The sequence below is a fragment of the Priapulus caudatus genome, unplaced genomic scaffold (assembly GCF_000485595.1).
Source record: "Priapulus caudatus unplaced genomic scaffold, Priapulus_caudatus-5.0.1 Scaffold106, whole genome shotgun sequence".
Lineage (NCBI taxonomy): Eukaryota > Metazoa > Priapulida > Priapulimorpha > Priapulimorphida > Priapulidae > Priapulus > Priapulus caudatus.
The window spans coordinates 80,283-106,775 of record NW_014577167.1 but is presented as its reverse complement, the minus strand read 5'-3'; the positions used below and the strand labels follow the sequence as shown (position 1 = coordinate 106,775).

Genomic DNA, 26,493 nt, shown 5'->3' with positions numbered 1-26,493 from the left:
AAACCTGACAAAAACGATTATAAGTACATCGAGAAAATCCCATGCGTATACTTTTCCTACCTATATTTAATCAGTATATTAATAAATTAACGTATTTAAATTGCAAACGGCAATATGCTGCAACCATCTGTAATTAGTGACATAGCTGTCAGGTGTCATTAAATAATTCTCTGCATTAGAGTAATTGTTTTAGTGAGCAGCCATTTGTTAGAAAGCTGTACACACATCTTTGTGCACTGACTGAGATTAAGAGTGTTTGATGTTTTCTTAGTCTGACATGCATAGCTTCCATCGATCTACAAATTAACAAATCTTGAGATGCAAGTACTGCAGTAATTACCTAGCACGAGTAATGAATGCTAAACACTATTGCATTCATATCAAATCTTTCTGTAGTAGCAGCAACTAATAATAATGAAGCGAGGGTGGAGTGGTTAACTTTGTCTCTCAGTTTTAACATGAATCTATGTATAATAGAATACATATAGATTCATAGTCCTGACGGTGTGCAAGGACATTTTTCCATATGCCAATATAACATTAGCAATCACATTTGCAATAACGTTTTCTATAAAGGTCAGGCAGATATCTTGTTCTAAGTTTTATTCTCACGTTGACCAAATAAAGCAGAATCAATGCAAATGAGCCCTTACCATATATCCAATAGTGAAAATGTTCTCAATGTTACCCATAATTTCACATGACAACTGACGTAGGGAAACCGATAGTGATGATTTGGTATTAATGAGGAACCAAATGACAATGTTTCATCACACTAACGACTATAGCAGGCGCTTAATGGTGAGCACAAACTATGAGAGGGAGCCACTATGCATGATGCCATATTAGGAGTGGTGACAAAATTAGAAGTTACCCCCAGTACGCCACAGAGACAAGCTACATCTGTGGACATCACACGCCCCGGGTTTCAAACTCTAGATGCAGCACATTGGGAGACGAGGTTAAACATAGACCTCAAGCACAAAGTAGTAAAAATATGAGGAAAACAAATGTTACGAAATGAGTCGACGATACCGAGTACACATACAGCGTTATATGTCGAATGCGGGATTACAGCATAAAAATGAATGAATGATCAGCCAGTGAGACGTAGAATGCAACTTACAATCCAAGCGTTGATTGCCCTTCAGATCTCTCCCTGAAAGGTGATAGTGGTAATACCTTTGGTGAGCGAGAGATTGCGGTACACATGACCTGGATGGTGAAGGGGGTTTCGCGCACCTGCACACAGTCTCTGTTCACGCGGCCGCACCTCGCACATGACTCTACCGTGCCATTATCGTTAAAGCTACTCCCAGATCAGTGCTCCCTGCAGCTGCTCGTTCAGCATTCTGTCGCTGGCAGCGTCACGGTGGGAAAGCCGTGCGAGAAACAGAGACTGTGGCCGGTCACGGTAGCGACGCGTGCACACGCACCCGAAGCCTGCGTGAGATACTATACTGCGAACGACGACGACACGAGCCGAACAACAATCGGGTGACACGTATAACTGTGGGGCCGACGTATAAGGACTCGCGAATCACTGCGACTTGTAGCTGCCGCCTCGTCGCCCGGGGCGAGAAGCTACAAGGTGATGTCACGATCAAGGCTGCGCACGTGTCGCTCACGTGCAAAACACGTGAGCGAGCGACGCGAACCACGAGTCAGCAAGCATCACGGTGCCATGCAGACATTGTGTAGAGAAGAACTGAAACGCGGTGACCGATGAGCGTGAGGAACCTGCCGACGACATGCCGCCATCGTGAAATACACGTGAATACTTGCGGTGCTGATATGCAACGAATCGGGGTATGCATTGAACACGAACTAGGTTTTCACATGAATGATTTTCCGACAGTGGTTTGCAATGAAGTTTTAATTCGAATAGCTCACATGAGTACTAAATTTATACTTATCATGGAAACCTCTCAGGAAATAGATGTGATAGTTTATATGAGATTATAAAACCGTTACAATATAAAGCATCAGCACAAAAACTATCTGTATAAAATATCAACAATGTAAACATTGGTTTGTGACAATGTTGGCGATTCAAGCACCTTTACATTCTGCTTCACCTACGAGATATTTATTGGTTAAAATCAGTCAGATTATTATCAGTTTAAATCTCATTCTGAACATTGCACGGTGACAGCAGTAAAGTATCAGACGTGCAGGAGAAGACATACCTGCCAGAAGCATCTTCCCAGTAGACCTCGGGTGCTGGATCACCCTCAGCAATACATTCCAGCCTCACAACAGATCCCTCCTTCGCCTTTGCTGGGTTATCTGGTGGGGAGATCATCACACGTGGGGGTCCTGCACAAAGGCGATATGATACGTTACACAGTGATGAACACTGGTGGCACACAGAAAGAAAGCAAGAAACAACACAAGGCTCACACATAATGAAATTCTTATAAATATACATAACAATCACTATAATTATATTATTCAGGCCCAGTTCAGTGCTCAACTGACTAACAGCTCTATGCCACTATAGTGATTCAGAAAATTCCTGCACCAGCTAAAATATGAAAACCAGGCGCCATGTTGGTTGCACACGAGAAAATTTGATAAAAACAGGCGCCATGTTGGTTACACCAGTTACAATTTGATCAAAACAGGCGCTGCGCGCTTGCGCATGACATGATCTCTTTGCTGCGCCTGCCATCTCGTGTGGCACACACAGGGCTCACAAGCCTCACGCATTTGGCGTGAGACTCACGCAATTCAGCACAATCTCACGCTCCCACGCACATTTCCGATAGTCCCCGAAAATCTCACGCAATTGCACGAATCCAGTTTTTCTTGCTTATATAAGCAACAAATATCATGTTCAGATTGCTGCTGAGGGCATCAAATAGCACCCCATTTTAAAAAAAATTCCTATCGGGGGAGGGGGGACAACCCCCTCCCTCCGTCCACCCCCTTCGCGCCTGCCGCGCCTACGGCCTTAGCGTTTCTGATTCAAAATAAATCTCACTCATTTTTAAAGCTACCCCTTGAGAGCCCTGCACACACCTGCAACCCGCAGTCTGGCCGTGATGCTGACACGGCCCGCATCGTTCGACGCGGTGCAGATGTAGGTTCCCTGCTCGGATCCCTCGACCGCGTTGAACTGTAGAACGCCGCTCTCTGCGAACATCTGCGTGTTGTGGGTGAACTCCTCCCCATCGGCACGTTCCCAGGTAACGACCGGGTCCGGTATGCCTGCCAAAATATACGATCAGTTGATGTCGACTCCACAAGCTAGCAGGAAATCACGAGTTTTAATAGGGATGAGGAGAACGCTGCGTCATGTAGGCGTACTGCCAATGGTTTACTACACTTTATTATAATGAAATTTTTTGCTTACTTTTTTTGCACTAAACAATCAGTTTTATGCCAATTGGTTAAAACACATTAGCGTGCAGTATGTGTGTGCAGGCCTGACCTGCACTAATACTCACCACCAGTGACTCTACACTGGAAGTAGACACTAGACCCGGCTGAAATCGACTGCTCGGTGCTTGGGAAGATCTCCAGCTCAGGACGTTCTCGACCTATAGTGGATGAGTGCGTCAATGGGAGTTGCCTCGTCACTGGGTAGCGGGTTGCTCATTCCCAACCCCCAAAGAGAAGACAACCCTGGTGCCACGCTCTGCCATAGGTTAAAGCATTAATCAATTTGATACTTCTTTACGCACGCAAGACCGCCATTACCAGGTGCAATAGCCTTGCAAGCATGAACGACAACACCACAATGCACTGTCTCTGATGAAGCGTGCCAGTACCTGTGACCGTTCGTGATAATTATTGCAATATTTATGTTGAAATCATCGCAATAGTTATTGACTGTAAACCAGTGCACAATGCAAAATACCAGGCAAAGATAGTGGCTATCTACAAAAACATAGCAAGACTAATACAACATGCAATAGCCTATTCCACATCTATTTGTTAAATAAGCATGCTACTGCCAGCACGTGTATGTATGTGTGTAAGTTCGTGCGTGCATGCATGTCATAACGTACGTGTTTGTGTGCATGTTGGTATGTGTGCGTGTGCTTGTGCTCGTAGGCGTGTGTGCGTGAGTGAGCACACGTTTGGGTATGTGTAGGTACATGTGTATACGTATGTTGTGCAGCCGTACGTGTATACACGTGTGTCAACATAGACGACAAGAAACTCAACTAAAATGCACACATGGAAAGAGCATAAAGAGGCCGAAAGTATGGTTAATGGAGACGATTAAAAATCATGTTCTAAACAATGATCGACACAATTACATGTGCAACTAACATGCCACAGCCACCAGAAATCATCTATTGCATCAGCAACAAGAATAAAACGTGTCCAGTCATATAATTAGTGGGATGCGCGATTAATGCAAAACTATGATGCGAATTTGAGGAAGTGAGATAATAAGAGCATTATCTGAACCACTGGATGTGACAAGAAAACTGGACGTCATATACAAGCTAGGTCATAACTCACTCAAATCCTTGCCATTGCCATTCACTTCAAACATTCGTTGTTAGCTGACAGGGAATTCATAAAGAGCCACCATTTCGCAGACACTGAGACTTGTACTCATAATGACCAATCGAATTTAAATGCAGTTGATTACATCCATGAGAGGTTGTGCACACAAGACAAGCTCTATTAGTCAGCTTGCATGCCTATTCTTCCACAAGCAGTAGCCTCTTTCTCATAATGTCCTATCCGCAGTGTGGCCTGATGGGGGAGTGGGAATGAGCATTGTGCTGCGAGGGATCATGAATTTTAACTAGAGCAGGAATGTTATAAGCAACTGTTGCCACCAGAAGGCATTATGCACACTTGGTGCTGGAATACAGCAGGGGGGTACTGTCTTAGAGAAGTAAGACAGAGAGCGCAAGGTGAGATCAGATTGCTGACAGTGGACAGTGATAATATAATTCTACCGGCACTAATAGAAAAGCGTTAGTAACGTCCATTTACTCATCAAATTTCTTTATCATGTAAATTGGATAGAAGAGACCATGAAAAAAAGACAAAGAACAACAAGAAGATGAAGAAAACTAAAGTGAGAAAAAAACGAGAAAACCAATAGTATGACGTCAACCATTATAATGAAACAGAAAGAGAAAATGGAGAAAGACAAAGGAAAAAACCAGAAAAGAACGAACCCGACAAAATCTGAGACGAACTGAACAAGAAAACCGACAAGGGAATAAGACGCAAAAAACTACAAAATGAAGACGTTACAAAAAAAAACAAAAGAACCAAGACAAAAAAAAAACAGACAGAGAGCAAAAAAACAAAACCCCCCGCAATGACAGAAAAAAAACATCAAAGAATCCATAATAAAAAAAAGACAGACAGCGAAAAAAGAGAAATGTAGAAAAACATAAATAGGTAAATAAAAATGAACGGTGATGAATAGAGACAGAGTCAAGAACAAGAGTAAGCACAAAAACCAAGCGAAGCCAAAGAGTAACAAGTGCACGAGATAGTAATAACATATTATATATATTATATATTATATATATATATACATATATATATATATTGTGTATATATATAATAATTTATATATATATATATATATATATATATATATATAATATATATATATGCACATGGTACAACTGCCTACGAAGCACTATTGCGAAGCAAGACGACTTGATAGCAGAGGTTTGCGGCTAGTTTTTACCTGGTGTCGTGAGCTTGTTTCCAGTAGCAGAAGGCTCAAAACTCCACACTAGTGTGATGAACTGTGACGAGTTTAGTTTTACAAAGCCGGTTGAGCAAAACCTCTGGCTCCAGGCGGAGTTTTTATTGCACTTGCACCTTCGGCTCGCGCGATATCGGCATATACATGACACAGGTGGGAAGGACACACGCCGTACAAGGAAACTCGGTGACCATCGTGAGATAAGAGACAGTGAGAACGAGAGTGAGAGTGAGACAGAGAATGAATGTGTAGTATAGTTTGCTTGCTCTGCGTGGCAATCACCCTTAGCTCACAGTATGTGCTTGAGAAAATCCAGATTGTTCGACAGTCAAGTTTTTGATGCAGCACTGGCCAGCAAAGCGGCCACTTCTAACGTCAACAAACTTGAGGCCCGTTTACGAAGTCCATTCTCACCAAATAGCGAGTGCATACAGCTTATACAGCAGGTGCCGACAATAGCAGGCACCTCCTGTGGCTGACACTTGCTAGTGGATGGAAGGACTTTGGTACCATTGAACGATCGGTTTCCTCTGTGCTCAGTGTAGAAAGGCAAATTATCGAGGGCTGTCATACACATGCAAACACCCACAAAAGAGTCTACAGTTACGCAACAGAGAAGGACGGTGATCTGGAGAACTGACAAACTAGAACGAGTGACACTCAAGAAAGTGGTGAAATAAAAAAAATAAAATAAATTGAGAAAGTAGGAAAAAATAATAATAATGTAAAGAAAGAAAGAAAACATTTATTTTTTAATATCGTTCATTACTGTAGTGACATGCTGATACACAGATCAAGTTTTACAGCACACTGTGAATAGTAAGTACCACACACTATTACAATTCCATTTACACAGTGTCTGCTACTTGGACTATATTAAAACTATGTGCTTCAGGTGCATCTGCTAATTGACATACTAATAACATCTAAGTGGTGGCACCACTAGCATGCTGGCGCCATAGTATAACTACTGTCCATGAGTGTATGTTCACAAGAACTACTGGTGCAGAAATCCATGTATTAAAAGCTAGCGTGCAGCCGGTGATAAGATATAAAGTCATATCTGCATAGAAACAACGACAATCCGACAAAAATGCACGTGCTGTTGGCTCTGATAAATGCAAAATTTTACTGGCCTCTCGTCCGCCCACGGCAATCACTTGTGGTAACACAAGAGCATCACCACGTGCCGGGCGACGGCGCACGTGAGGGCGCCACTCGCCCTGGTCGCGCGCGCACACAGAGAGGGGGGTTTCTTCTTAGTGACGTCGGATGCGTCTGAGGCGCCTGAGGCGTCTTCTGTACGAGTACGGGTACCTACGTTCGACTTCTACGACGGCGGACACATAAGCGAGGCCGGCAGGACTCTGTGCCGTGCAAATGTAGACTCCACGATCGTCGACCGTCGCATGCTGGATCCTCAACACATCATTCTGAATCTACACAGAAAATAGTATATATACATACACACGCACGCAGGCACGTACGTACGCACGCATGCACATTTTAGATGAAACCTGTTGCACAGTACTTCTCATGCTCACCCTCTAATGGAAGACAGCTGCGATGAAGTATGATCCAATACGATAACCCTATCAATGTATTTCCCTGTTGTTACTCGCATGAAAGGTGTGTGAAAACACACTGGCAGACTGTGCCACAGTCCGCTCTGCGTTTACGCTAGATACTATTACTAGAGTTGGAGGTTTATACACTCAAATGACAATTATTGTATGTCACACTGTTGCAAACTGGCGACTATCACGGGAGCCTATTCTGACGCTTAAGACGTAGCGCGAGGGTGTGTTGGGAGGTGACAGAACAATGAAAACTGTATGTACTATGTGGTTGCTTGTGATTTCTCCGTTCTGACGAGTCCAGGTGATGGTGGGTGGAGGATTACCACGATGCACGATGCAACGCAGCGTTCCGGTGTTTCCCTGGCCCACTGTCTGCCTGTCTGGCTCAATCTCAATCTCCGGTGGCACCATGGTCAGTGGGCCGGGCGTGTCTGGTGCTGAAAATAGATTGTTAAGCTATCAGCATAATTGGATGGTGGAAACAGTGAAGACTCTAGGTGGAGCACTGCTGCAGATACATTGCAGCTCTGACTGCCCACTAAAATTGCACCTACCTTTTCTTTGTTGACTACTTCCACCCCTTTTCCCTTCCTACACATATACACAGACATGCACGAATAAATCTGCTCGTTGTGAACAAGCATCTTCTTCCTTTTTCTTATGCAAAACCAGCTATATAGTTATAATACCAGCTTACCACTATTATTTCACACTACATTCCATTAGTATTGTAGCATGCAATCTAATACTAACAACATCATCAATTGTTACAATAATATCTGCCATAAGCTGAATTTGCAATACACAAAAATCACATGACACCGTTTTTTATCATGAGATATAATCATTTTCTAATATCCACCTCAACATTCGACTTGGCTTTACAAATAACGTAAACTAAAAATTTCGTGACACTTGCTTTCCACTAAATTGTGAATGCACTAACACACAAAAACAGCAGTGCAGTGGGTCATTCCAATTATTATTCGACAAGAAAACATATGTGCTTGAATATCAGCTTATAGCAGGTGCTTCAACTTACCAAAGAATATCTGACTGATAGTGTTTCCTAACTAATCAGAACCAGTTAGTTTATATAGCAATTCAATCAAATAGTTGGATGACAGACGTATCGCAACAACATAGCATTAGCAAACGCAAAAATACATGTCAGTACTATATAGTAATACTATATAGAGTCTATATAATAATATTTATAGTATTGATGTATTTTTGGTAAAACAATAAGCCATAGTACCGTTATGCGGACAGCAGATGGGCGCGAATGCAATACCCATGCTGCACTTATAGCCATCAGGACAAGGAGAGAAGAAGTCACACGTCTTAGGTTGGCTCGTTAGCTGGTCTATCAGTGGAAGCTCACCACTACACCAGGCTAATCCGAGTGCTTTTAGTTCATGTGGTAGTCAATCAGGTTACGGGTAAGAACATCATCGTTGGTGATACCAATCATGCAGGATCAATAAGAAAATGTTGTTTGCTAATAGCACAAACCGTCACACACCCATGCAAGCAAATTATTCCAGAGAAAAGGGAAAAAAGACATGGCATCATTGAATTAAATATTCAACAGCTAACATGCATAGCAACCATGCATATGGGTATTATCTTTAAGCATTACACAATCACCACCAACACCATCGCCAGTAAGAACTTCACACAGTTAGCTAAAATAAAAGTGATGAAAGTATAGATGTCAAGGGAGTGTCACCGAAGTCATGCCCCCTCAAGGTGACACTGTAACGTGCACTCACCGACGGTAAGGGTCACTCTAGAGTCTGTTGTTCCAGCCGAATTGGTGGCCGAGCACACATACACGCCTTCGTGAGATCGTTGCACATTCGGCATGGTGAGTGTGCCTCTGCTAACGCTATTAGCCCGAGGGAGACCTCCCCTCGTGCCTTCTCTCGACCAACTGCATGAAACAAGCTATATCCTATTAAATCTGTTCCCAACCATGTAAGGCATTTGTCAGTAACAAATGCATTATCATGAACAATCTCTAGTCAGCATGGATTCTGATGGTACATCAAGACTAGCGCTCCACTAATTTGGTACACTGTTCGTCTGGTTTTATGAAATGCCTTCGGAATTGTCTAAACTTTGCTATCATACAAAATAGACACAGTCTATACTGTTCCATTAAATTGACGACCTTATGACAACATTAAATGACAAGTTCTGATTCATCAACGTTAGCTGTAAAGATGGTATATATTTCTGACAATTATTAGCTTAAGAAGTTCTAAGTTTAATCCTAGTATCTGGATTACTCTGAGAATGGCCTGGTTTCCACAGACACACAAATTATGTATGGGAAAGCGTGAACCAACGTGGCCTAAGGTGTCTGACCTGATCACTGGTGTGGGGTCACCAGATGCCTCACAATTGAATACAGCAGTTCCTCCTACCATCACTTCCACGGTTTGCACGTTTGTAGTTACAACTGGCACGCCAACCTCTGAAGAGACAAAAGCAAACACGATCACCTTCGCCCGCTCACGACCCTCAACACCCCTGCAAAATTTTACTTCCCTATTGCTAGACATGACTATCCCACATGCCTAGATATGTCTAGCCCTAGAGTCAAACATGCACATCCCCCATGCTCAGACATGTCTACCCCTATAATCGAATATGTCCATTCTATGTACAGACATGTCTACCCTTATGGTCAAACATGTTCGTCTCCCACGTCCATACATGTCTACTAATAGAGCTTCTTATAGCACACCAAAACAGGTCGAAAGTTCACATTATGATAGACTGAAAATAGCATAAAATTTAGTACACGTGCACTGCAATAACCATCTTCCATCGTGTCACTATTGATGCAAAGGCACTGATGACCAGCTCAGTATTTCAGACTCTACCAAGAATAACATCCTTTGGGCAGTACGTGCAAAATGAGACGGTTGTTCAGGAGAGGCTTGTCCAGTGTGAGCAACTGCTAACCCTGCCCCTACACCCATACACCTGTAATCTCATATATCCAGATATCCAGTGTGCACAGTAGCCCATATGCTTAAAAATTCCATCCTACATGTCCGGGCACGTCTACAAGCACGTAGTCATTTGAGCTGGTGACGAGAAGCACGTTCAACTGTTACGCGTTAACTCACCGTGCTTGATGAGAAGCACGTTCAACTGTTACGCGTCGACTCACCGTGCTTGACGAGAAGCACGTTCAACTGTTACGCGTCGACTCACCGTGCTTGACGAGAAGCACGTTCAACTGTTACGCGTCGACTCACCGTGCTTGACGAACAGCACTGTTCGTACGTCGCTGCTGCCGGCTGGGTTCGTTCCCTTGCAGTAGTAGGTAGCCTCGTCCTCGGCTCGTGCGCGCGGGATGCGGAACACACCATTCACGAACGACGATTCCGGGTTCAACTCCTTGTTCCTACCTCCAGTCCACTGTGAACACAGCACATCTCGTGTTACCAGAAACACTCAATAAGCCATGTACAATAGGTAAAACCATTCGCATTGCCACACACATTCCTCTTTCTACAAAACCAACTATTTAAACAAAAATAGGTGACGAGAGCGTAAAATTCACACGTTATGCAGCCGTAACACCAGCAATAGGCGCCACTGTTATTTCTGCCACGCACACCCACAAGTATATGGCACCGATCTCAATTCTATACACAGTCCTGTATGTATAAAACTACCAAGATGTGCTACTGCTACTGCTACTGTCAATACTATATATAGGCTTACATCAATAAACCCCCCATCCGGTAGCACTGCTAAACAAATGTCCATCTTCACCTCTAGGATCACATCAAGGAGACAATTGCAACTATTTGGCTACAGACTGACTGCACAACCTGCGGGAGACACGGCAACAGTACGGCTTGACCTCTCACCTCAAGCGTTGGCTGCGGAGATCCCTCGGCTATGCACTGGAACTCGACGGGATCGCCCGCGTTCACCGTCTGGAACCTTGGCTCGATCCTGACGCTTGGTGCTTGCAGAGCGGATGCTGTCCCGATAAAAAGCACACACACACAATGCGCAGTAAGTGACACGTCATCGCTGTCGCGATAAAAAGCACACACACACACACAATACGCAGTAAGTGACACGTCATCGCTGTCCCGTTAAAAAGCACACACACACACAATACGCAGTAAGTGACACGTCATCGCTGTCCCAATAAAAAGCACACACCCACAGAATGTGCAGTAATTGACACGTCATCTCTGTCCCGTTAAAAAGCACATACACACACAGAATGTGCAGTAAGTTACACGTCATCGCTGTCCCGACCGTAGACGCGATACTGTGTGGCAATCAACCAATGCATACGCGATTCCAGGAAGAAGCAGCAAGAGAGAAGAGAGAGAGCGCGACCAAAACGTTGCAGGAATGCAGGTCTTGTCGTTTAGAGTCTGACAGCCCTCTTCCAGGGGAACAATAAGGAGAAGAACCAACTGCTCAATGTTTTGGTGACCCACATTATTATACGACCTCGTCAATATTATTTTCCCTCCCCTATTAGGGCGGTAAGCTCACATGTGATGGACAAAGTCGCTCGGTCCTCAGCAGTTGCAAACAGGTTCGAGCCTGTACAGATGTAAGTGCCGCTGTCCTCTTGTCGCACATTCGGGATTGTCAAGACGCCATTCCTATCCGTAGCGCCACCAGGCAGCGCTGCGCCTTGTCGCGTCCACACGATCGTGTAAGTAATCTGCAGAGTGGAAATACTGGAAAGTTACAGATACTGCACACAGAGGGAGCTGCTCAAAGCCAATGGCGAGTAGAATTGCATCAACGAAGAGAGGCAATTATTAGAGCCCACAGCAACAAGGGAAAGGGTCTCTGATCAATCATGCTCGCTTGACTCCATGGCATAGCCCAAATTACAGCAAGATAAGTGAAAATTATATTAGTTGATGCAAGTTCTATCACCAGTTATTAGCACGTATGTATTAAACCTTGTCACCACTCATTGTTTAAATATCCATGATAATATTATATATATATACATACATATATATATATATATACACACACACATATACATATATAATATATATATCTATGTACATACGTGTCCTATATTATATATCCACTCATAAAGCAAGGCATATGATGTCTACCTATTTCTGTTGCTGTTACCAAAATTAAATGCTAGTGTAAAAATTACTTTTCTACACTAAATGTACAGCACCTACCTAGCTACCACGTATTGTTGCCATGTAAATAGCTGGTAGGGGAGGAATGTTAATAAAGCCTGCAATTTTAATTCAATTATATTTAAGCTTTAGTACTTTACTGCTCAGATTTCTTGCACATCTTTAACATGTTATGAGATGTACCAGGGTGCTATTATGTACCATTATTCTTTTAGAGACATGTAAAGAAATTCAACCAAGCTAAACTTGGAGGAACATTTACAGTCTTATTATAGGTAAAAAGATCATTTCCGTGTGAATAATAATAACCTTGATGAGACGGTATTCGGAAACGAATGTAACTATCAAACTTTAACAAATGGCGCAATTAAAAGCAGCTGAATGCCACGACGTCGGCAAATATGCAAGCGAGGCTTAACGTCAGCAGACGCTCGCATATGTTGCCATGGTGACGTGATATCCAACCACCACGCTTGTGGGGTCTGATCAATTCCTGGAGGGCTGCAGACGATAAATGACGACGTCACATTACATCCACAACACTGCAGGGACAACTCTTCACAGGCACGCATCTTTGAAAGGAAATTGTCTCAGCATGAGTTTCAGCATTGTCGCTGGAATCCATTGCACGCAACATGCTTCCAAAGATGGCGGCTACGCACGTTTATCGATACGAATTAAACTATCTAGATCATGAAAAAAAACAGCTAACGGAAGTCCGCATGACAGCTTCTCTTACCACCGAGTTTTGGAACCTAATTCCATCACCTTGCTTTATGTGGGCATAAAATTACACGAAAACGTTTTTTAGTGCATCTATTTACGCTAAAGAATTTGAAAGCACATATAATGCCTCACTTGATGATAGCATGACTACATAAAAAACCAGCAGATGTTATCTCGAAAAATTTGTACAAAATTCAACAAGTTCCAATTTCATTATATTCAAAACATTAACCACGATGAACCATCGAAATATCGAGACAAAATGTTAATTCTTTAAAAAAACACGAGAAAGCAACAGACGCCACAGAACAACAGAGTTAGACACAACAACAAAACACATAAAAAATCACATTTACACAACACGTTCAAATAAATAAGGAAGGACAATATGACGCTCATGCAAAACTTTTATATTAGTGATGCGTTTGATAAACGGTAGACGCCACAAAGACAGAAGCAAGGTGCCGCGCAATATCGCTCACTTATTATGCAAAGGCCAAAGTGAATTCAGACGATTCGAGCAACCTCACCTAGAGACTATGCACCGGAGTCCCTGCATACACCGTAATACACACACCCACGTAGCAAACAGAATACGTGAGCGCCCACCCACCCTCACACTTATCCTTGTATTACACATGCCACGAGTATCATATGCATTCCCAATCCACGGTAAACACAAGTCAACGGAGTTGGTCCAAGTTTGGGAGGCTACTACACACGTACCTAAATATTTCAGAACATACATGGTTGACACGTAAGGAAGTTGTTTTATAACGGGTTTAATTGAACTCAGTTAGGACTTGGACACTTTCTAAGCACTGTTACTGACTGCCACCTACAGCAGCCTTAAATACACATTTATATGATGAACCGCTGTTTAATTAGTACAAGCAGTAAAACTGGGCATTATTGATTATAATTTCCTTTATGACAAGTGGGTACTTAAAGATTTAATATGAATGACGCCCATGGTGAGGTACTTAGGACGAGTTTGATAACATCTTCTTTCACAGTTAGCATGCAAGTATATAAGACCTTTTATAATATTTAATAAAGCACGTGCAATTCAACTAGTTTTCATTTGTACTGCCCAAAAAAGAACTTAGAATAAGGCCAAACCTCGCTACAAGTAATATAACACGTCACCATACGTTCTGCACTCTTATAAAACAGTTTAAAATACCGTCTGCATTGGCTGCCTGCCATGGGATCCCTGAAAACTAATAATGTGACGAACGTTGCACCTCCTGCCTTGTCTATACCACGATGACAGTAAAAATTGGGAAAACGGGGAAAATTTTAAGATCAATCATGCACGTGTTACAGCAAGTTCAACTGCCAGTGAGAGCAGCAAGGATAGCACCCATCGTTTCTACCTAATTCAATCAATACAACCTGCATGGCAAAACTCAAGGGACTCGTACGGAGTACTAAACACATCGTATTGAGTAAGAGCTGTTCTGATCAATAAGTTACCAGTGTGTCCTACACATGGCTCGGCCGTAAGGTGCTAGTAAGTTATTGACTACCTCGCTGGACCTCTCATGCATTACACCCTGCCACTTATCTTAAATGCCGCCATATTCCCTCTCTCGCACACACTCACTCCCGCTCTCCTCTCTTACTCTTGCTCCCTTTGCAAGACAATTAGGGTTCCAAAAAGGTGTTCACTTTAATGGAGGATACATACAAGTGCAAACATGTACTGGCTTAATGAGCGAGCAGTACATATGTGTTATAGCAATAGCTATCTACACCTACCAGCCTACGTACGCGCAAACATGGTCTATACTCCCCCAATACATAGTTATAAAAACCAGAAGCCGTGTAGCACGCCAAGACTCTTTGTAGGTGGTTCTAACTACACAGCTGGCTTAGGTGGGATATGGAAGCAACATCTAATGACCACAACCATATAAGAGAATATTGGTATTTGTTGAAGGTGCTGCAGACTGTCAATGCTTACTGATTTATTATGGGATTATTTATATGTGGTAAGTTGCATTGGTTTTGGTAAAAGTGGCCATGCCCACCATAGAGTAGCGTTATAAAGGTAGAACCTGGATCACTAAGTGCTGACAAGAAGGTATATGGTTTCGCTTACAGACTTTGGTGGATAGACTGGCTTTAACATACGACTGGTGTTTTATGGGACCCATGTTAATGCATTAACTGATAATAGATGTATCTATCACCATTCTGAGGCTAATTATTCATATTAGGATTCTCATTTGCATTGATAGACTTCTTGCAAGTAATGAATCTCATCCTATATTACGTAAACTAAACACTCTGTACGTATAGGCAGTCTAGTTGGTGGCGGGGTGGCAGTGGCTGGGTTGTGCGGAAGATGTGATGAGGTTAATGTGAGTCATCTTTGGGGAATGAAGCATCACTCGTGTCAAACTGCGCGCCACTGTCGCGTATTTCTCCGTCCGTTGGCGCATAATGCAGCAAACTACCATGCGTCATGCCCGAATTATTTTCACTTAAATTAGTCTAACCTTAACGCATGCGTGCCACGCCACAAATGGCATGACGCGGGATATTAGATTCGAGAAAAGCTGCCAGTATCGAGAGGCTACGGAGCAGTTATTAGAAGATAGTGTAACTAACGTAAGCAGCAGGCAATATGCGATAGCAGCCGTATGGTTAATCTTAGCATACCTAGTAAGCACCCAAGCAGCACTACAAAAGGGAACAACGACTGCAGGTTCCGGCAACGTCCTTGAGTCCGGCAAGCAACAATTTGGCCAAAATTCAAGTTTATAAATTGGCAGTTCACCATCATAAAGCAACAGGTAAAGCCACATGCAGTGTGCAATGTATGCAAAGAGCAATATAAATACAGCATTTTTATATGATTCTAGATACATTGGCCTAACCTTCTGGATCTAAATCGTAGATGCAGACGTCTACCCACTAAACCTGTGGCATTATACATAGCGAACTGTACATTCACAATTTTTTAAATTTTTTCGAAATATACATTACACAGGCAAGTTAAGTGACAGATCATGCACTCTAGCTGGAGGCTGGCACCAAGGGCCATTGCAAGGTTCGCAGGAAGCTTGAAGTAGCATTTAAGCTCTAGCATGACTGGAAGTTCAAATCTGGCATGCACAAGATGCACCAGGACCGCCAAAATCACCTCCGTGGTATTATTTACGGTGGCGAATAAAACCAGCCCCTCCCAGTTCGCATGCAAATGGCAAAGCAAGCTGGCAGCAAAGCATGTCATTCCACCACGATGCACTTCTCAATTGCTTTACTCCTCTGCTACCACCCACATATGGAAAGCACCAGGGGAAAGCACCGGGAAGTAAATGTAGTAAATAAACCCTAAGATGGCAATACTGTCATACTTTCAGGATAATTTCACGGCATGGGAAAACCTCCACGTCGTCACGCGTCCGTACGTTCCACCACGAGCGTTAGAAAGATGTCGCTGCCAAGCTCTCGCACGAACAGAGAACCCGACAGTCATCAACGCATCCAGACGCCATCTGTTTCCCGTGCGAGACATGCCGAAGAATTCCCATCCCGCCGGTCGACGGAGAGTCGTCAAAATACGACGTGTTCAGCGTGCGGCGGCGTGCACAGTACGTGGGTGGTTGGTGCCGCGGCGTACGGGGGTGGGAGTTGGGGGGGTCAATGCTGTACACCGCGAGCGTTCGTGGCGGCGTGAAAACTGTGAGCAACAAGCACGAATTGTCGGCCCGACTCAGCGGTCTGCACCTAGCGTTCACCTTGCAGCGAGAAAGAAGCAGGAGAAGAAGTCAAACCAAACACCCATGCAACACCGAGGGAATGAGGAATGGAAGGAAGGCTAGAGAACCTAAAGCTGCCGACGCGATCGCCAGCACCCTCTTGTGATCAATGGTTGCCTACGGCTCGACTAACTTGACGATCGTCGTCACGATGACGTCGTTCAAAGGGTTGGCTCGTGGCGACCATTGGTCCGCACCGATGCACTTGGCGACCCCGTGTTAGTACTATCTCAACTAAATACACTAGAAACAGGGTCCAGCTGAGGCTGTGAGCACGTCTTTCAGCAGCGTCAACGAGAAACATCTTCGAATTACGGCGAAGAAAAATAAACCTCGCGTCGCCCGATGCCGTTTTCGATGTCCTTAGCTCAAACATGAGAAGCGCTTAGGTGCTTGCAATGCGCTCGCACCGAAACGCTTCACTACAGCCATCCAGCCAAGCGCTGGAATCGGTAGATGTCCCGCAGCAGGAGCGGCGCGTGTCTCAGCAGCACCTTGCTCTCAGCTGCGGTCAGCCTTAGGTGGACCGCTGCACTTAACTAGGAATAGAGAAGGGAATGGAATCACACGTACGGCCGGATCGCGGCCAACCTGACTCTCTCCGCGGCAGCGGAAATTGACGGTACTTCCTTCCTCGACTGCCTGGTCCTTCTGTTCTTCAATCACCACTCTGATCGGTTCCACACCTGTAAGAATAGCAGAGAGGTTCATATCGACGAAATCTGCCTGATGACAGCAACACAACTGTGAACGCGCACGCAGCGCCGAGTCATCATTGGTACGCATCGCGATCCTCTTCACGAATTGCCGCTAATGTATTGTCCCGACTAAAAGGCTTCACCTATGTCTGTAACTCACCCATGCAGAAATCAAAGATTGTGCGAGGAGCGCTTAATCTGCCACGTGTGACCCAATCGATCCAAACCACAAACTTTGACCAACTTTACACAGTGGACAAACAGATTCAGAGATGCCAACCACTACGATTTATCCGTATTTTATACGAATTTCTATTCCTTTTGCACCACTACGACCAGTTTGTATCAAACTACGAATTTCACTAATTGGGAATTTTTTTTTGTCAATTATTGTCATTTTTTGTCAATTTATTGTCATTTTTGACCCTCAGAATTCAGGAAATTGCATCTCAGAATCAAAATTTTTTCCGGGGGGCATGCTGGACCCCCCTAGGAAACTCGGGTCACTATGTCACCCTCGAACTACTAATTTGATGGCCAGAAACTACAGATTGCTTCAAATATGTGTTGGCATCTCTGCAGATTTATCCGGCACCCTTCGCCCAAGCGACGTAATCCTGAGAAGTGCATAGTATTATACGCCGTACATTACGCAGCATCATGAGGCCGACACAACGTTCGAGCAGCCGGGTGAACGCAGGCCGCTGCTTCGGCAGACGACGGCGCGCCACTCACCAGACTTGATCATGAGGCGTGCGGTGCCGGTCGCAGTGCCCAGCTGATTGCGGGCGCTGCAGATGTAGACGCCGCTGTCGCCCTGCGTCAGGCCCTGGACCGTCAGCGAGTTGTCGTCGCCGATCTGGTGACGGCCCGACAGCGGCGAGCTGTCGGCGCGCGACCACGTGACGGCGCGCGGCTCGCGACCACGCACGCTGCACGTGAACGACACCGTGCCGCCGACGAACTCATCGATCTGTAGCGGGTAGACGACGACTGTTGGTCGGCCGCTGCCTGTCTCCTCACCACGGCAACTCTGGCCAGGCTGTCGCGGGTCTCCTGAGTAACCGGACTTGCACCTGTGCATCAGAACATCGCTTATTCATACTTATTTCATCAATTATACTCATTATACTTATTTCTGCACATTGCTTATTACATTGTTATTGTCGTTGGAATCATGTGAGTTTATCGGTGGGCGGAAAACCAACCTCAAAGGATTTTGTATGAGCTGATAATATTTCTAATATATTTTTCAATGATTAAAAAAGCATTAATAATAGTTTACATTTGTAATAACAGTTTAATTTTTTTTTACAATTTAATATCATTATTAATAATTACAAACATTAATATAAAGCAGTTATTACTAAATCCTTTCATAATCATATTTAGCCTTTTCTTTTACATTTTAGACGTTTTATTTGAATATATATTTTCAAATTGTCCCCTGATGTAGAATAGGGAGTGACAGGATTTTTGTAACAGTGAGTGTTAGAGCTTTTATTAGATTCTGTGACACAATACTTACGTGCCACAATCTCTGCCCATGTATCCTTCAGGACAGCCGATGCATGTTGGCCTGCTATCTCTGTCCAGGTAGCAGGATGTCGCAAAGCTAAGTAGCCAAAGCAAGATTTAGTTTAAAAGATCATGTATTGGACATCAGATAATGAAGCAGTTTTCACATAAACAGTATTTACATAAGATAGTGCACATATGAGCAAAGAGTATTTGAAGGTTATAATATTAATAACGTTATTGTAGTATTAAATTACCACTACTACAATAGAGATATCTCTATCATAATAAATTAAATCCAATGTATCGATACTAAATGAATCTTTCTGAATTAAAAGGGTAACTGATAATCGACTACAATTCCAAAATGAGTAGTAATAATTAAAAAATATACTTGTTGCTTGACAAAGTCAGGGGGCAGGCACACTGTCTGCAGTCATTGGGCGTGCCAGCGCTTGCATCGCCGTAGTAACCATTGCGACACCTCTCGCATCTTTCACCTTCTGTGTTGTGCTGGCAGTTCTATAGAGGCAAACAATAATTACTGGCAGGTTAGACTTAACAATTGATTTAATAGTTACAGTTGCAAAGAAGGAATTATGGAATAAATGACACTGCAGGATATTACATTTACATCACGTGACACATAATAGAGTATTCATTCCACAGTGACACAGCATAATTGATGACACTGTTACTGTGCAGCTAGTAGAAGTATATCATTTGGCGCCCAAGCACTGCTCAGAGCCAACACCAGAGCCAACTACTTCATCACCTTTGTTTGATTACCTGCACAATTAGACGTGCATAGATAATACAGGTGAGTGAAGAGCACATACCAAGCAAGCGCCGGTGTGTGGATCGCACTGGCTGCTGTGTCCGTTGCAGTTGCAGGACACGCAGAGGAATCCAGACAGTCGTGTCGAATCAGGCACTCTAACGTATCCATTACCACATTCCTATGCAGAAGAATATGCACACAATTACTACTAACAAGTGGTAAACACGATTTGAACATGATGTTCACAAAAAAACAATATAATGTGGGTATCATCCAAACTCCCCCCACCTTTACTTCACTGGCTCTCTCTCTCTCTCTCTCTCTCTCTCTCTCTCTCTCTCTCTAGAACATGATGTTCACAAAAAAACAATATAATGTGGGTCTCTTTCTCTCTCTCCCCATCTTTATCTCTCTCTCTCTCTCTCTCTCTCTCTCTCTCTCTCTCTCTCTCTCTCTCTCTCACTCTCTGAGTCTCTCTCTGGCTCTATCTCTCTTGCTCTCACTCGTTTTCTCTCTTGCTCTCACTCGTTTTCTCTCTTGCTCTCACTCGTTTTCTCTCTTGCTCTCACTCGTTTTCTCTCTTTCTCACCAACACACAAGTTCTGTAATTTCGTCTTGTTGTAGTACTGTTTGACTGTATCTCTTGCTCTCTCAATCTCTCTCTCTCCCTCTCTATCCGGTAATTGTCTTTTCTGCCGCATTGAACTAAAGACAAGCACCATTAAAACTGTAGTAAATTGCCGAAAAGCTTACAGCACCGATCCTCACCAGATGGCTCTCATGTCGCGTACCTGACAGGAGAGACCCGCATAGCCAAGAGGGCACTCGCACTGCTCTACATCGGCTGCCTGCAGCTGTCCGTTGTCAACGGCAACGGCCGTGTCCATGCTGAAGTCCTGCAGCGAAGATTTGCGCGTCTTCGAGTTGTAGGTGGCGCGGATCATCATCGATTTCACGTTGGACAGCGCACGCATGAAGTCGGTGCGTGTTGCTGGCCGCACGCCAGGGCTCTTCTGGTCTGTCACTTGCCAGCCGTAACCCTGAGGATGAGCGACACAATCTTAGCATAAACCCCGTTAACCTACTGGCGTTCTCTTCCTGTGTGCAGTGTCTGTGATGTACATGGTCCATTTCTACAGTGCAGATGATGTTATCATAATTATTGTAATGAAGTACAAGCCATTTAAGTAGGTAATGCATGTACATATATTGCGGAAGTTAATGCATCTGTAATGGATGCTTTAATACATGTACATGATGCAATTAACATGTGCAATTAATGATGCATTAATAAAAGCTACAGCAAGCAATTTAAATTTCTGTCTCTGTGTAAACCTTAGCTACACTCACATCAAGGCACTGTAATTAATTTTCTAACAGTTTGCTAAATTTTAATTACAGCTTATCAAAAAGATGTGCAAGGAATTGGTCACTGCCAATGAATTTATGACCATGACATCCAGCATTTCCTTTTCTGTGCCATGCCTTGCATTGAAATGCTTCAACAACATTCCTTATAATTAATCATTGCAAACTCAATCAAGTGGTATCAAATATTTTGATCCACTTCATTAACTTTACAATGTGTAAAATTCCTACTGCAATCAGTGATGTTCACTTGCTTTCCACAGTAGACTTCAAGCATACATCGCTTATTGCTAAAAGGTACGCTGAAATATAGGATCCTATCCTACATGGTATGATGTAATGCACATATATCAGTAGCGTATCCAGCATAGGGCGGAGCCGGCGTACGCACCCCCCCCCCGTTTGCAGGCACAGAAAAAAAGCGTTTTAAATCATAAATACTCAACCCTACAATTTATTATTTAAAACGCTTTATAGGGTTGAGATAGTATCATCAGACATCAGAATATGGCCCACAGTATGCTTCAGATTGCAGGGAAATGGCTTAAATATTTCAAAATTTTCGGGGAGAGCATGCCCCCACACTCCCCTAGCGCTGGCAGCCCAGGTACATTTCGCCCCCACCCCCTGTTTATCCATTTCTGGATACGCCACTGCATATATTGTAGGATGAAATGTAATACCTCTGTCAGCTTATAGTTCTTGCTTATTCCATACTATACTCCAGACAGCAGGAAAATGATGGTATTAGATGACATGAAAGTTATACGAGGATGAAAGAGATTGAGAAATGAATTATGTGAATAAGTTCATCAAAGATGAGCAGAAGATTCTAAACCAGTAACGATTTTTAGACAGTAAACAATACAAAATCAATTAATCTAAACATGTATGAGGTTTAGAGAGATCAATTAATCTAAACATGTATGAGGTTTAGAAATGACACATGTGGAGCTAAACAACACACCTGCAGCTTGTCGATTATTCTTAGTGATGACATAAATCATTAACTAACCCAAATATATTCCAATTTCTATCTAATTAAAAAACACCTAGGCCTACTACCACGATATTATCTGATGACGTAAAGATTTAGAATACAACTACTAGTTATTATTATTGGCCAACTAATTATAAATAAATACAACCTAATATGACAAATTTCCTAACTAAAATAGTCTCGCTAATGAATAGTGTGACTAGAGGGAATTCCTTACCTCCTTCATTGGCACTTCATAATCCTGCTTGATGTCAGGCTGTGCTTTTGGCGTGTTGATTCTAAACAGTTCTATTTCGTCTCCCTGCATGACAAGTATGAGTATGAGTACACATATAATCGCCTGTCTTTGGTCTCATTGCACAGTTAGTTATATAATTATACACGAGTAAAACCTAAGTGTGCAGTAATTAATAAGATTATTTATAGAAGGATCACACTTGATCATCCTGTATGACAGGTAAAACCACAATTCATATGGTCATATATCTAGATGGATTGATATGGTAATTTATTGGCAAAGCTATACCCCATATGTAAAAGCGTATTAAACGTACACAGCACTATTCATCATTGGTGGTCAGGGAATATTTGTTTGATTAATACGGAATGATCGCTAATGGGTGTAGATTTATGTACCCTACCACATTTGTGTAATATACACATCTCATTCTATTTAAAATGGTAATACAGTGGTCCCCCCTTTACCAGGACAGTTTTGGAACCACAAAAATTCCACGATTAAGTGGTGGTGCTGATTAATCAGAGAACATATTTCCAATCGCACATGCATCTACAGGGGTAGAAATTAACTTTTAAACACGGGAGTCCAACCCTCAAAAAGAGAGAGTCCGCAGTCTGAAGTTCAAAATTAAAACTATTTTACAATAACGCATGTGCTTATTTTTAAGATTCATGCGGTTGCACATCTGCCAAATTTTCTTTGGACATTAGCTGAAAAAATATGGTAATTCCGCGAGGCCGTGCTCTGGAACGAACTAGTTAGTATGGCAGAATTTTCAGGGAGTCACACGGACTCCTACACATGTCAAATCAGGGAGTCCGACAGTAAATCAGGGAGTATTTGACTCCGGACTCCCGTTAATTTCGCACCCTGCATCTACTTGTACTTGACACAATCTTCTAAACACGAAACGCAGTGCACAATACACCTGCATATAACACACATAAGTTTAGCTCTAAAGAATTTATGTGAGCTCATTATGTCCAAAATCCACTGAGAAGCCGAAAATTGTCAGTTTGCTTTTAAGTTTAGGATCGTTCACTCACAGACAGAAAAAGTTCGTACTGGGGGAAATATCGTGTTAAAACTCAGTCTTGTCCCCTTTACCCAATTAAAAATAATGCGCGTAAAGATTGGTTTTGACGACATGTTGTTTAAAAAATGCGCCGATTTGTGCGAGACCCAATAAAGTGGGGACCTCTGTATTTCAAAGTCATCAAAGACGATATAACGACTACATTCTCCATTATAACAGCTGTTTTGTAATACGTTATAAACAGTAATATTCCTGTTCCAATGACATATATAGGGAGACTCACCTCAATCTTGACGTCCACATCGTTGTACGGAATGCCAGATGCTGACAGTGAATAGTGAATACTGTAAGACAAGTATCCACCATAGGATTTCACCTGAAATGTAAAAAAAGAAAACACGTATAAATTTGTTTCATTTATTATGTATAGTTCAACGAGATCATCATCATAAAATATTTATTATACTATTAATAAATTGAGTACGGACAAACAATGTTTGGTCTGTATTAAATAACAGCAAGAAAACGGTTTCTGATGGCATAGAAACTTTGCAACTATGTGAACCTGTAAAAAAATAGCAAACACACTTCAAGTACTGTTTCCTAAATGGTTTTCCACGGACTGTGTAACACGAAAAGATCAATGGAGGTGACGTGGTCTTCATATATGTTTACACAGCTATACATACACAAGGCATCTCACACCCAGACGAGGGTGTAAACTTTGGCAACGCTATGAAAACAACACATATACTGGGTCACGTATTGAGGTGTGAAAAACAAATTTGCCGAGTTATATGTATTAGCGTGTATCTTTCTTACAACATAGGGCCATCGACCCAAAAATGTATAACGTCGCATGTAACACATATGTTATAACAATTCATCCAACCATAAAGCTTTGCTTGCCATGTGAATCAATATATGACAATTGTCCCCGAAACAGCATGAGGTGTGGCAATTTAGGGAAAGCGAAACAACAACGATCTGCATGAGCAAAGACACCTCGTCTAATATGTGTTTTAACAGTCTGATATTGACAAGTGGCACTCCCTTTCGCAATCAGATATATCACACAGTAGGCTCTTACGAGATACTGTTATACCCCGCATTACGGAAGTAATGCATTCTTGGGAAAAAAGTCAGTTACGTGAAATTGAACAGGGTGGATCACGTTTCCCTATCGACTTTCAATATGTATAATTGGAGACGCATTTCTAAGAATGTTTTTTTTAGCTAAATACCTTAGATGCTTTGTACTGTAGTAGCTGTAAAAGCGTATGAAGAAAACAATGCATTTTTTAAAGAAAACATCTAGCTGGAGTGCACTGGATGCCGACTCATTGCTGGCCTCGTAAGAACGAATACAATCCATACGCACCGCACATATAGGCATCCAATCAATTAAGGCAAGAAGCTGTCTAACTGGCTAGTGACACAAGTCAAGGCTGGCCCGCACAACTTGTTGGCAGTTGGCTGAAGGCCTAATACATTAATTTTACCGAGAGAAATTGAACACGCCAGTTTTTTGGATGGTAGAAAACCAAATTAATTTTTTGAACTATTTGTTTGAGAAAATTTACATTTTGTATCGTGAGTTTAGGAGTCAAAGTTTAGAAATTCCATATGGGTAAATTTCCATATTGCAAGTTTCGTAGTCATAATTTAGATTATTCCACATGGGCAAATTCCCATAACCAAACTTTCTATTACGCAGGGTTTCACTGGTTGTGTAAATAATATGATGATATATTGATCAAATCGGCACAGCCAGTAAGGAAGAGATCAATAATAAGTAAGTAAGACTCAATATCAGGAAAGTTGGCACGCGTGTTTCAGTGCCAGGTGAGACAGGACGTACATCGTTGTTCTCTAGTGTAGTGGAAATCTCAGGCACGACCTCGCTTCTTAAAACAATCTTTAACACTACACACGACCTTGATCATTAGTGCAACTTTTGACCTCAGGCACGACCTTGGTATTTAGAGCAGCCTTGAAATTGTTTCAAATGCGTGACGCATTTCAGTAGCGAGTAATCATGGGAGGTGACATGTCCAACGAAACAGTTGGCAACGGGACGTCATGGAGATTGCTGACAGACGCAGACCTTGTAGTCATCACCAACACCTACTACACCATCAACAGCATCATTGTCATCATGATCGTCATCTCCAACACTATGGTGATGCACGCCATCAACAGATACGCAATCCTTCAGACCATCACAAACAGGTAGGACGCAATCATAACGCATATGTCTTAGCTTCAACTAACCAGCCAAAGAAAGGCCCATCATGAATTAAATTGCAATTCATTCACTTACGTAATTTAGATAATTAATAATTAGATTAAGATAATTAAGTTTCCTATTATTAAAAAAACCGCGTAACTAAGTGTGAATTCTCCCAACAATTTAGCATGTACCGTAATGGAAAGAAGAGGATTCTAAACACAGCGCCTGGGTAACTTGATCACCGTTAACTCTCATACTCAAGATTCTAGATACTGAAGAGAGACATATTATTTACAATACAAAACTATAATTATTACTCCTATTATCCTGTCTGATAGGTTTGTAATGAACCTCGCCACAGCAGACCTCACTGTTGGACTTGCCGTTCCCATATTTTGGCTAATCGACGAGTTCGTCTTTGCTGGCCATGAGATAGGCCCCAGACTCAGGTAAGATGATCACATTGCTGGCAATAATCGGGACACGCACTTTTTAAACACAGCAACTTATACAATAGCATCACTGGTTACGAGAAAGCAACAGAGCCCACGCGTTAAGCACACCGGTTACGAGAAAGCAACAGAGCCCACGCGTTAAGCACACCGGTTACGAGAAAGCAACAGAGCCCACGCGTTAAGCACACCGGTTACGAGAAAGCAACAGAGCCCAC

At 42.7% G+C, this 26,493-nt stretch overlaps 1 protein-coding gene across 1 annotated transcript in view; it reads right to left on the bottom strand.

The window, feature by feature from the left end:
* Positions 1-26,493, bottom strand: part of LOC106805222 (basement membrane-specific heparan sulfate proteoglycan core protein-like) — a 116,554-nt gene that overhangs the window by 13,542 nt on the left and 76,519 nt on the right. Inside the window, exons 73-92 of the mRNA XM_014806730.1 lie at positions 23,874-23,966; positions 22,531-22,614; positions 20,737-20,985; positions 20,004-20,123; positions 19,559-19,686; positions 19,175-19,261; positions 18,382-18,722; positions 17,540-17,634; positions 11,827-12,001; positions 11,178-11,293; positions 10,557-10,719; positions 9,655-9,763; positions 9,057-9,217; positions 8,540-8,689; positions 7,543-7,718; positions 7,023-7,140; positions 3,453-3,545; positions 3,025-3,213; positions 2,190-2,319; positions 1,127-1,159 (exon numbers count right to left, since the gene is read on the bottom strand). Coding sequence (XP_014662216.1) covers positions 1,127-1,159; positions 2,190-2,319; positions 3,025-3,213; positions 3,453-3,545; positions 7,023-7,140; positions 7,543-7,718; positions 8,540-8,689; positions 9,057-9,217; positions 9,655-9,763; positions 10,557-10,719; positions 11,178-11,293; positions 11,827-12,001; positions 17,540-17,634; positions 18,382-18,722; positions 19,175-19,261; positions 19,559-19,686; positions 20,004-20,123; positions 20,737-20,985; positions 22,531-22,614; positions 23,874-23,966 — 2,810 coding nt within the window. The remainder of the gene's footprint in view (positions 1-1,126; positions 1,160-2,189; positions 2,320-3,024; positions 3,214-3,452; positions 3,546-7,022; positions 7,141-7,542; positions 7,719-8,539; positions 8,690-9,056; positions 9,218-9,654; positions 9,764-10,556; positions 10,720-11,177; positions 11,294-11,826; positions 12,002-17,539; positions 17,635-18,381; positions 18,723-19,174; positions 19,262-19,558; positions 19,687-20,003; positions 20,124-20,736; positions 20,986-22,530; positions 22,615-23,873; positions 23,967-26,493) is intronic.